Below are 11,120 nucleotides of genomic sequence, written 5' to 3'. Positions count from 1 at the left end.
CTCTTGGGGAATAAGAGGAAGCATGGGACCCTACAGCCCTGTCCAGGAGTGTGGGACCACTGGTCTGGAGTGGGTGTCTGAGCAACGTGATCATGATGCTGCTTCTTGGGGAACTCGGCTGTGAGTGGGAGGTGTGGGTGGGGTGTGTTCAGAAGGGAGAAGCTGGGTGCCGCAGAGGTGTCAGGGATAGCTCATGGAGGGTCAGGCCTCCAGAGGACTGAGGGGAGGAACAGAGCGGGGGGTCAGAGTGCGGACGCATAGGGGCCCGCTGCTGAGAGAGGGGTGAGTGGAAACAAGTGGGTGTGTATTGCATGATACCCACACGGAATGGGCACTAATCCTGTTTATGGGGCCCTACCCTTATGACCGAATTCCCTCCCAAAGGCCCCATCTCCAAATACCATCATATTGGGATTAGGGTTTCAGAATATGAATTTTGGGGGACACAAACATTCAGTCCATACCTTGTCTTTTTGCTTATCACCCTTCTAATAGTATGAAATGGCAGCTCCCTGTGGCCCTTCCCTAATGACCAACAATGGCCAACATTTCTGCCCATGTTCATTAGCCATTTTACATCCTCCTTGGAGAAATATCTATTCAAATCTGCTCATTTTTTTAAAAAAGATTATTTATTTATTTATTTGACAGAGACAGCCAGCGAGAGAGGGAACACAAGCAGGGGGAGTGGGAGAGGAAGAAGCAGGCTCCCAGCGAAGGAGCCTGATGTGGGGCTCGATCCCATAACGCCGGGATCACGCCCTGAGCCTAAGGCAGACGCTCAACGACTGCGCCACCCAGGCGCCCCTGCTCATTTTAATTGGGTGGTTTGCCTTTCTTTCATCGACTTTTAAAAATAACAGCTTTATTGAGATATAATTCACATACCCTACAGTTCACCCACTTAAATGCACACTTGACAGGTTAAGCACGTTCGCACTGTGGCCCAGCCATCACCCGCAACCACGCAGGAGGACGCAGGCTGGACTTCCCTCGGGTGGGGGCTGCCCAGGACCCTGGGGTCTGTGCCGCAGGCTCTCCTCTTCCCGGGCCCTCCTGGTCCCGTCTCAGACACCAGCGGAGACCAGGACCTGCCGGTCCGTGAGGGTCCTTTGAAATCCTCGCAGAAGGATGGCCGCAGGTGCATCCCGCAGATTGCGACCCCTTCAGCCCCTTCAGAACAAACGCTAGAGGCGTCAGATGACCGGATCACAGAGGGCCGGATCCTCCCGGCGTCCTAGAGTTGCCCGGAAGTGCCTCTGGGTCGCTTCCGGGGACCTGGCCCCGCTTCCGGTCTGGCATCGCCGCTGAGTTTCGCCAGGTCTCTGCCGCAGACTGCGCTCTGCAGGTTCGGGGGCGTCTCTGGCTTTGGGGTACGGGGCGTGGGGTCGCTCTTTCCGGGCGAAGGCAGCGGATCGCGGTATGGCTCCTTGGCCGCTGCATCCGGGAAGCTCTGGAGGCCGATCCGTGGCAGCTTAGGGCGGTGCCCGACGGCGCAGACTGCCGTTCGTGGGCGGCCGCTCGGCCGTACGACAGGTGGCCGGGACCCCCCGTCGGCGAGCAGGCGACAAGACTCCAACCGGGCCGGTCTCTGTCAGCTGCTTCCTCGGGGCCGGTGGCCAGGAGAGCGTCAGCGGGACGCAGAACGCTAGCCTCCTGGGAGCAGGGCCTGAGCAGCGGGGCGGCGGGGGCAGCGGAGGGCAGTTCCTCCTGGGACCAGGTGCTTGGGGAAAACGCGAGTTTGGGCAGTGGGTGGTGGTTGACTGGCAGGGCGAAGGGGGCCCGGCCTTCCCGGGAGAATGGGATACGATGAAGCCAGTAGAGGGCTCCCTGTGCTCCCGGGCCCCCCGGCGCTTCGCCGCGCCGCAACTCGCTGTATGGTGAGGACCCTGGGCCTGGTGGGCGCCTTGAGGACAGGATCTGTGCTCTGCCGAGCTCCGTTCCAGCGCTTGGAGCGGCCGAGCCCTCTCCTGTATAAGCAGGTGTGTGGCTCGGTCACCTAAGATGTGCCATGACATTATACTGCCCTTTCAAGTACTGACACAGACCTTTTCTCCAGGTACCACAGGTCCCTCTGTTGGCACGTGCCCCTCAGCCCCTCCTGCCTGAGGGGCTGTGTCTGTGTGGAAACAGTGGGGACTTCCGGTAGACAGGCCTGGGTTCTGGTTCTTGGGCAGTTGGGTTTGAGCCTGTTTCCTCATTGGCTCCTGCCGTTGTGACGATTCAGAGTTGAGTGACCCTAGTGTGTTTGGTGGCACTGGCTGGTACATCCCTGTGTTCTCTGGATTTTTCTTCTCCTTCACTCTTATCTCCATTATGTATTTGGAGAACTTATGTGTCCTCTCCTGTTTTCTGGTTCTCTTCTCCTCCCCACCCTGTCTCCCTTCCCTGCCAACTCCTGGGTCTTCTCTTCCCGGGATTAAAGGGGGCCCCTCTGCCACCTGCTCCGGGGGCACCTCCCATTATACTGGCTGTCATAGGTGGTTCATGCTGTCAGCATCTTGAAGGCAGAGGCCATGCTAGTCATTTTCTGGCCCAGAGCACATGGGAGTTACTGGACTTCTCTTCTCCCCCAACCCTGCCAGTTGCAGCTGGGACCTTTCCTCTGGGCTGCCTGATCAGAAAGGAGGAAGCAGCGATGTCTGCCATGGGGACTGCAGCTCCTTACCTGCATTACCCTGGCGATAGTCACAGTGGCCGGGTGAGTTTCCTGGGGGCCCAGCTCCCCCCAGAAGTGGCAGCAATGCCCCGGCTCCTGGGAGACCTGGACAGGGGCACATTCAGAAAGTTGCTGAAGCTGGTGGTCAGCAGTCTACAGGGAGAGGACTGCCAGGAGGCTGTGCAACGCCTCAGGGCTGGTGCAGACCTGTCGGAGGAACGGCTGGGGGTCCTCCTTGCAGGCACGAACACACTGCTCCAGCAGGCCATCCGCCTGCCCCCAGCCAGCCTGAAGCCTGACGCCTTCAAGGACCAGCTCCAGGAGCTCTGCATCCCCCAAGACCTGGTCACAGACTTGGCCAGTGTGGTGTTTGGGAGCCAGCGGCTTCTCCTCAACTCTGTGGCCAGGCAGCAGGGGGCCTGGCTGCCCCATGTTGCCAGCCTGTGGTGGAGGGTGGATGTGGCAATCTCTACCAGTGCCCTGGCCCGCTCCCTGCAGCCAAGTGTCCTGATGCAGCTGAAGCTTTCAGATGGGTCAGCATACCGCTTTGAGGTCTCCACAGCCAAGTTCCAGGAGCTGCGGTACAGCGTGGCCCTGGTCCTCAAGGAGATGGCCGACCTGGAGAAGAGGTGTGAGCTCAAACTGCAGGACTGACCATGCTTGCAGCCCCACTGCAGTCACCTGGGAGAGCTGGCTCTGACAGGTGTCTCCAAACAAAGCCTGCCCTTCCAGGATGCATTCCTCAGTGAGTTGTTTGACTGCAATCATGTCATTGTCTGTTTAGTTGAGAAAGCTGGATCCTCCCTTTTTATTGGAAATAAAGCAACTATAAAAAAAAGTGTCCTCCTGGGTGGGCATCAGACTGCGCCCCCCTCCCCTGACTGTTGGTCTTGTTACTGGTGAGGGCCCCTGCTGCTCTGGGTGGCCGTGTGTGGTTCTGGTTTGGTTGCCGTCAGCTGCCGGGACAAGGCCTTTGTGTGGATACTGTGTGGTCACTCGGCCTGGCCTCATGTAGCATCTGAGCTCTCTGCTCATTTGCTTTTGTGAACCCTGTGTTTTAGCGTGGACATTCCATTTTCCTCTCATACCCTTGACCTCATGGGGCCAACATTCTAGTGGTGAGGGGGAGACATTACAAAGTGTATAATACAAAATGGCAAAGCTTGTCAGAGGAGGGCAAGTGGTGCAGAAACAGAGCAGGGGCTGGCCCCTGGGTGGCTTGGTTGGTGAAGCGATCTGACTCTTGATTTCCGCTCTGGTCATGATTTCGGGGTCCTGGGATCAAGACTGTCCACTCAGCAAGGAGTCTGCTGGAGATTTTCTCCCTCTGCCCCTCCTCCCACTTGTGCTCTTTTTCTCGCTCTAAAATAAGTAAATACTTACAAAAGGAAAAAGAAAGAGGGACGCCTGGGAGCTCTGGATTAAGTGTCCGCCTTGGGCTTAGGTCATGATCTCCGGGTCCTGGGATGGAGCCCTGTGTCCAGCTCCCTGCTCAGCACCTCTACCCCCCACTCGTGTTTCTCTTTCTCTCAAATAAATAAAATCTTAAAAAGAAAAAGAAAGAAAAATAGAGCAGGGTCCCAGGACGGAAAGCAGGATTATGGAAGAGCTGGGCTGTCATCCTAAATTGGGTCATGGGCTGGGGCCTCCTTGAGGACATGGTTTATGAGCAAAGACTTGAAGGAGGCAAGGGAGCAGAGCAGTCTGAGGAGTGGGGACTCTGGGTGGGGGCAGCAGCTTGTAGTGCACAACCCGAGTAGCTGTGGCTGGGTGAGGGGTGAAGAGAGGGCGCGGAGGGCAGGCCCCGAGGGCCTCTGTAAGAACTTTGGCTCAACTCTGAGCAAAGTGGGGGTGATCTGACAGTTGCTTTAGAAGGATCTCACTGGATGCTGTGTTGAGAGCAGAGCAGAGCACAACGATGGGTTGAGAGCCTGGTGGAGAGGCTGTTGCCAGGGTTGAGGTGCAGTTGGGGAGAGGGGGAGAGGGGCCTGTCCTGGAATCCTCTAAGTGGATGTCTCAGGCAGCTCGGGCTGCCATAGCACAATATCCTAGATTAAGTGGCTTAAACAACAGAATTCTATTTCCTCCCAGTTCTGGGGGCTGGAAGTGTGAGGGCAGAGTCAGGTCCCGGTGAGGGGCCTGCAGACAGCCTTTCCGCAGGCCACGTGCACGTGTGAGGGAAGAGAGCTCTCTCTTCCTCTCATTAAGGACACGAATTGTGTTGTTGGGTCAGAGCCCCACCCTTACAACCTCATTTAACCTCCCTGAAGGCCCCACCTCCGTAAACAGTCACACCGGGGGTTAGGGCTTCAACATGAACTTGGCCGGAGACACAATTCAGTCCTTAGCAGTGAGAGTGTGCAGGGTAGAGGGGAGCGGGTCTCTGCTGGGTGCCGCCAGGGTGGAAGTGTTCAGGGCTGGTGGCCAGTGTCGCACCCTCCAGCAGGTAGGGTGCTCCCGGTCCTCCTCTTTGCAGAGACATTTGCTGTCAGTCTGTGTTCCCCTGGCGGTGTCCCCGCCTCCACGGTCTGCTCTCCGCTAGGCAGGCAGCTCACAAGTCTCCTGGGATAAACAGGCCTGAGCAGCATGCAGGAACTTCCCCTGGAAGAGAGCTAATGAGCCCTGCCCTTTCCCAGAACCCCCTTCCTGCCTCCCCCTGCTCTGTGCCGGGCCCCTTCGAGGGCAGAGCACTCCCACCCTCTCAGTTACTTCTCCCTCCGAGTCAGGGTCCTGGCAAGGTAGGTGTGGAGACTGAGGACAAGGCGGGGTGGTGCTGCACACGCAGACGTAGGGTTTCAGAGGCTGAGCCCCCAGGTGGAGCCCCGGCCTGGCTCACCCGAGGGGCGCAGACTGTCTCCTACAGCATCGGCAGTCCTCCTGCACCCTGCTGCTCGGAGGACTGGGCTGCCGCTGGGCCCGTGCATGTGCTGAGCACCGTGGCTGCCCACCCAGTGATGTGCCAGGTATGTCTATCGTGACCATTAGACGTGTTCAGGGAATATATACTCAGGATACCTTTGGGGAAAAAAAAGTAAAAACTTAAGAAAAAAGAATTTCAAAGTCCTCTTGCCCATGGACAGCCATGGAAACTGCCTTCGGCTGTGTCTGTGGTAGCTCAGTTCACTTAACTCCTCCCGAGGGCGCTGGTCGTGGCCCATGGCTGCAGGCACGCCGTTCCCCTTGGCGGATGTGCTGTGTTTTCCATAGACACAACAAACTACAGGTTGGGCAGCTTCAACGTCGTCTGTTGCTCACGGTTCTGGAGGCTGGTGGTCTGGAATCAGGGTGCTAGCATGGCCGGGTTGCAGACTTCTCCCTGTGTCCTCACCAGGTTCAAGGGGTGAGGGAGCTCTGGGGGCTCTGAACCCATGACCTAATCACCTCCCCAAGGCCCAACTCCTCCTACCATCACATTGGGCATTAGGGTTTCAACATACAGATTTTGGAGGTGAGGGGGTGACACAGACCATAGCAGCTTTCTGTGTTTTTTTTTTTTCTATTAAAAAATCACAGTGATGTTAGTGGTAAAACCACTTTATGTACTGAAACTGTTTAGAAGTGGGAATGGAGGAGGCAGAATGTGAACATTTTAAAGCCCTTGATATCACTGTCAAACTGTGACCCAAAGTGCATTGTCAGTACGTGTTTCTCAATCACCCCTCACGGGCCAGTCCCTGGCAGTGCAGCTGCGAGCAGAGTTACAGGTGTGGCGGACAGGTGCGAGCACCAGTCCAAGTACTGCACGTGTGTTCACTGACTCACAGGTTGAAGTTCCCCCACTTCATGGAGGTCAGAGGCTTGCCCAGTGTCAAACAGCTGATGGGGGTGCTGGCGTGGTCAGCCTTCCCTCCCGACTTGGACGGGGCTGCCCTGTGGGCAGTGTCCTTCGTCTGCTGACTGGGAGTGACCGTGGTTGGCTGGAGGGGCTTCAGGAGGCTGTCCTTGCTGGCTCACGTGGGCACACCTTTCGGGTTGAGAGCCATTGTGATTTAGGGGCTGCTGCTGGGCAGGATTACTGGAATTTGGCCAGTGCAACCAGGAAAGGAGACCCAGGGTCCGAGTCAGGCTTACATGCCCCAGCAGGGCGCTCCAAGTTCTGCTACCACCAAAAGGCCATGTGGCTGGGCCTCCGTGGTTCTAAATTACATGCCTGAGCAGAGAGGAGAGGCACTTCCCAGGCCACTCCGTCGTTGGCATCCTGAGAGGCCCTCGGAGGACAGAGCTCTCACTCGGAGCCCACTTGAAGCCCCTCGGCAGCTCCTGCAGGGAGAAGGCACTCTTCCACTCCCAGATGTGCCGCCGGAGGCTGAGTTCCAGGAGTTGCCCAGTGGGCAAGCACCCGGTTAGCATACCCTTTCTCTGCCCAAGGGGCACAGAGGCCTAGTCCCCTCGCCGTCGTGCACCTGGCTGGGATGGCCTGGCAGTTTGTCTCCACAGCTGTGTTGGTGTCCACTCTGCAGGCCCCCGGAGGGTCTGGGATGGTCCTGGGCCCCTCAAAGGCACAGCATCTGGTCATACGCCCTCTGCTTCTGCCGGGTTCCAGACACGTGGGGGTGTAGTGCTCTGCCCACCCGCCAGCCGCCTACCAGAAGGCACAGTCTGTGCTGCTGCTTTCACTCAGTTATAGTGGGAGTGGAGCACTGTCCTCCATCCTTGGTAGATTGGACATGGTGGCCCTGAGCATGCTGTCCCTCCTGTGGCAGCTGCAGGGCCGTCCTTCCCTCCACTTCCCTGCTGCTCCATAGACCCGGAGTGACAGGAGACGGCCGGGAGTGACTATGCCAGCTCTCCGGGTTACGAGGGTTCTGGCAGCTCTGCCGCTGTTCCTTGACAGCAGCCAGACACTATGAGAATCAATGGGCACAATCATGTTCCAGTAAAAATTTCTTACTGGTGTTGAAATTTTAATTTCATGTGTCACAAAATCATTTTGTTTTCAGCCATTTAAAGACCATTCTTACTTCATACAAAACCAGGTGGCAGGTGGGGGCGGCTCTGCTCCACTTCCCTCAGCCCAGCTCTTGCCAGGCTGGGGTGTGTGGACCCTTGTGCCCAGAGCAGCTATCCACCCTCATCTGTGGTCAGTCCCTACCACTGACAGGACTCGAGGTCCACCTTGTCCCCAGGCCGGCACAAGGCCTTGTACAGAGAATGGACATTCATACTTGTAAGACTACCCTTTTCCATTTTCTGGATCTTTTTCAGGTCTCTGTGGACACTTTTTTTTTTTTTTTTTTAATCTCTACACTCAACGTGGGGCTCAGACTTACGACCCTGAGATCAAGTCGCACGCCCACCACTGGGAGCCCGGCAGACACCCCTCTGTGGAAGGTCTTGATGCCACTGCATTCCCTCTTCCTGAGTTTGAACAAGTGAATACTGCTTTGGGGGAGCACCTAGGCTCTGAGGTCAGGACATCAGACAGACGTTTCCTAGACTCTGAGTGCAAGCCACACAGTGTGAACTCACCTGGGCTCGGCACCCCCACCCCTTCGTGAAGCTTCCAGGAAGTTCAGTGGTTCCAATCCAATGTTATACATCAAAGCTTAATCTGGTAATTGAATAAAAAGCAGTTTCAGGTCAAAATTATGGGTTTATTGGCTCCAACAGAGAGATCCAAGATAGTATCTACTCTGAAACAGAGTTCTGGATAGTCTTAAAAATGCTTGTTTTATGCACTGAAGCCCAAATTGGGAGATACAGCTTGAAAGTAGAACGCACTATCCCAAAGCTTGCACTACCCTAACAGGGGGCCCTCGTCCGCTCCCTCTCTGCAAAGAGCCACAAGCACGTGTGATGCGCGCAGATGCCCTTCCTGGGATCTCGAGCCCACGCATTTCAAGTGCTGAAGCATTCTGATTTCACAAAGTCTGCCAAGCAGGCCAGTATGGTGCTTCTCTTTCACGTGCACGGAGCTGAGAAAGGACCCCTCGCCCTATACTTCTGCAACTGAGGCTCTGGACTGCAATGTAGGACTTCAGGGTTATTTCTATTGAGTTCTTGTTGTATTGGGACATTTAAGGGAACAAACCACACTAAGAATTGAGAGGAAAAATAAATTCCTCAAAGGTTGGAGGGCATGGAGTTTTTACCCAAGTGAACAAGGCAAGGCCAGCAGGTGTGAACTTTGCTGGTGTCGTACGAGAGTGGCCACCTCTGTTCCAATAAACTTTATTTGGTCACCCTGAATTGTGATTTCAATATAATTTTCCAATGTCACAAAATGGGCTTTTCCCCCCACTTAAAAATGTAAAAACCCTTCTTAGCTTTTAAGCCTTGTAAGAGGTAAACTGAGGTGCATCGACGTGTTGAAGGGTTTATTTGAGCAAACGACTGGAACCAGGCAGCACCCACCTGAAAAATCAGAGTTCTGTGCTGGCAGGAGACGGGAAAGGTCTTCACAAAGAAGACTGCTTATGGCTGTGACTGCTTGTTCTTAAATGTTCCTCAGATGAGTGCACTTACAGGAATCGACTCTGGCTCAGACTCTGGTCTCCTGTGTAGCCACCAAGGCATCAGAGCCACCCAGTCTAACGGCCTCTGTGTTTATGTTCACAGGCCACGGTTCGCCAGCCCCTGATCTAGGACCACGTCAATCCCAAGAAAGAATCCAGGTGCCAGAGATGGCTTAGGTGGAACCCTCTGGCCCTCTCTGGCTGGCCTGGAGCTGCTGTTAGAGGACAGCATCATGCCCAGGCTGGAATCTGGAAGACTTCATGGAACCACCCATCCTCTGTCCTATCACTACCCAGGAAGTGGCAGAGAGAGGATTCCCTTCTGGGGACGGCACCGTCAGTGACCAAACTGCCTTCAAAAGGCATGTGGGCCCACAGTCCCTGGTTCTCTTGCACTGATCCTTTTGGACATAAGTTCTGGGTGGAGTAGGGACAGCTGGAGAGGTGGTTATAGCTACTGAAATGGGCACAATGATTTCATAGTGTCCTGGCACCTGGAGAGGGGACACCTCCAAACGTGCAGGTACAGGCTGGGGGCACGATCTTCACCCCAAGAACTAGCACTGTGGCCTGAGAACACATCACACATTGTGCCTGGCGAAGCAGCAGCGGCTGGTGACCAGGCCGAGATCCAGATCCATGCGCTAGAAACACAGAAACCGACACAGACTTGACCATCCCAAACTCTGCTGTTCCCAATGCCACTGGGAACCTCCCAGTGCAAACACAGGGACCAGCCAGCCCTTTTTTCACCTGAAATAAATCCATAACCTGCTATTGGGCTTACGACACTGGGCCATTAGGCTGTATCTCAGGGACCTGCCCACAGGCTTAGCCAGACCGGTGTGATGGTGACCCAAATCAAGTGTTGCCATAAACCCCGAAGTGACTGACCTGTGTCCCTCTGGGTGACCTTTCTGTATGTGGGAGCAATGGGCCTCTCCACCGCGATGGGGAGGAGGGTTCTTTGGCCCAAATTTTGCCCTTGTGGTAACTGGCAATGACACCAAAGATGGACAGGTCTCGAGTGAGTGGTACTGGGTAGTAGTCAATCGGAGTAAGACTTCTGGTCCCCTCGAACTTTTTCACAGTTGGTGAGTCCAGGACCCTAGGGCAGGGCCACTATCCACACTGTGGTTAGCCTCATGCTACTGGTGAGCAGTCTGTCTCCACCTCCATCAGCCTCTGGGAAAAGGCAACAACAGGCTCACCTGTCAGCTTCAAACCGGCCCAGTTCTGGCAGTTTGTGTGGCAGGACAAATTCTGAGAAGCCTGGTAAGCAGCAGGAACAGTACACACCCTGGCCTCTGGGTGGCATCCGCTGGGCTCTCCTGAGCTCTTCCTGCTGAGGCCAGGTCTGCACTGGGTTTGGCTGGAGATGCTGGCTCGGGGTCTCGGTGTGGGAGGGGGGAAGCTCTCGTACACAGTTCAATTCTTACGGTCACCCTGTAACGATGCTGGTAAGCAGACTCTGGATTTCAAGGACAGTGACACCCCAGAGTCACAGAGCAGGTCTCTGGCCCCGGGTGCTATTCCTGGAGTCCTGCACTGATGCGAGCTCCTCTCCGAAGAGGCTGGCACCAGGCCCTCTGGCTGTATCCCTGGGTCGCTCTGGTGGGGCTGACTCTGAAGAAAAGGAGTCAGGTGAAGGTGGGAGAAAGGAGTTCTGGGCCCCCTTCTGTGGGCTTCCACTAGCATGAGCTAACACACCCTGACTGCTGAAGCCAGTCTGAGGGACCGTGCTCAGGGTAGACACTTTGGGTAACTTCTAAGCTACCTGTCTGGCAAAGCTCACAGGCCTTTTCCCATGACTCAACTCGAAACTCTACACAGGGGCACCCTGACTTGAAGGACACAGGCTTTGCTGAGTGGGCTAAGTCACACGTTCCAGCAAAGGATCATCCACTTTATAAGAATTTGGACATTTTCTTTCTTAAGAGAGTAATTTGGAATCTATCCCCACATTCTAAAATCTTGTTAGTATAAATGATCCCATATAAAATACG

General features: G+C 55.4%; 1 protein-coding gene across 2 annotated transcripts; it reads left to right on the top strand.

The window, feature by feature from the left end:
* The first annotated feature begins 1,267 nt into the window (after window positions 1-1,267).
* On the top strand, window positions 1,268-4,015 carry COMMD5 (COMM domain containing 5). 2 transcript variants are annotated; one of them, XM_045777430.2, is made up of 2 exons: window positions 1,268-1,348; window positions 2,586-4,013. In XM_045777430.2, the coding sequence occupies exon 2, from the start codon at window positions 2,639-2,641 to the stop codon at window positions 3,311-3,313; it is 675 nt and encodes a 224-aa protein (XP_045633386.1). In that variant the 5' UTR covers window positions 1,268-1,348; window positions 2,586-2,638; the 3' UTR covers window positions 3,314-4,013. The 2 variants fall into 2 exon arrangements, with proteins under 2 accessions (XP_045633386.1, XP_045633388.1); XM_045777432.2 differs by lacking the exon at window positions 1,268-1,348 and adding an exon at window positions 1,368-1,720 and having other exon boundaries at window positions 2,586-4,015.
* Window positions 4,016-11,120: the final 7,105 nt, after the last annotated feature.

Source organism: Ursus americanus, chromosome 9, assembly GCF_024610735.1.
Source record: "Ursus americanus isolate L20-20 chromosome 9, mUrsAme1.1.p, whole genome shotgun sequence".
Taxonomy (NCBI): Eukaryota; Metazoa; Chordata; class Mammalia; order Carnivora; family Ursidae; genus Ursus; species Ursus americanus.
This window is presented reverse-complemented; position numbering and strand designations above follow the sequence as displayed.

What these genes read in the sequence shown, in the direction of transcription:
- COMMD5 (XM_045777432.2), top strand. Translation starts at nt 2,639, where the DNA reads ATGTCTGCCATGGGGACTGCAGCTCCTTACCTGCATTACCCTGGCGAT.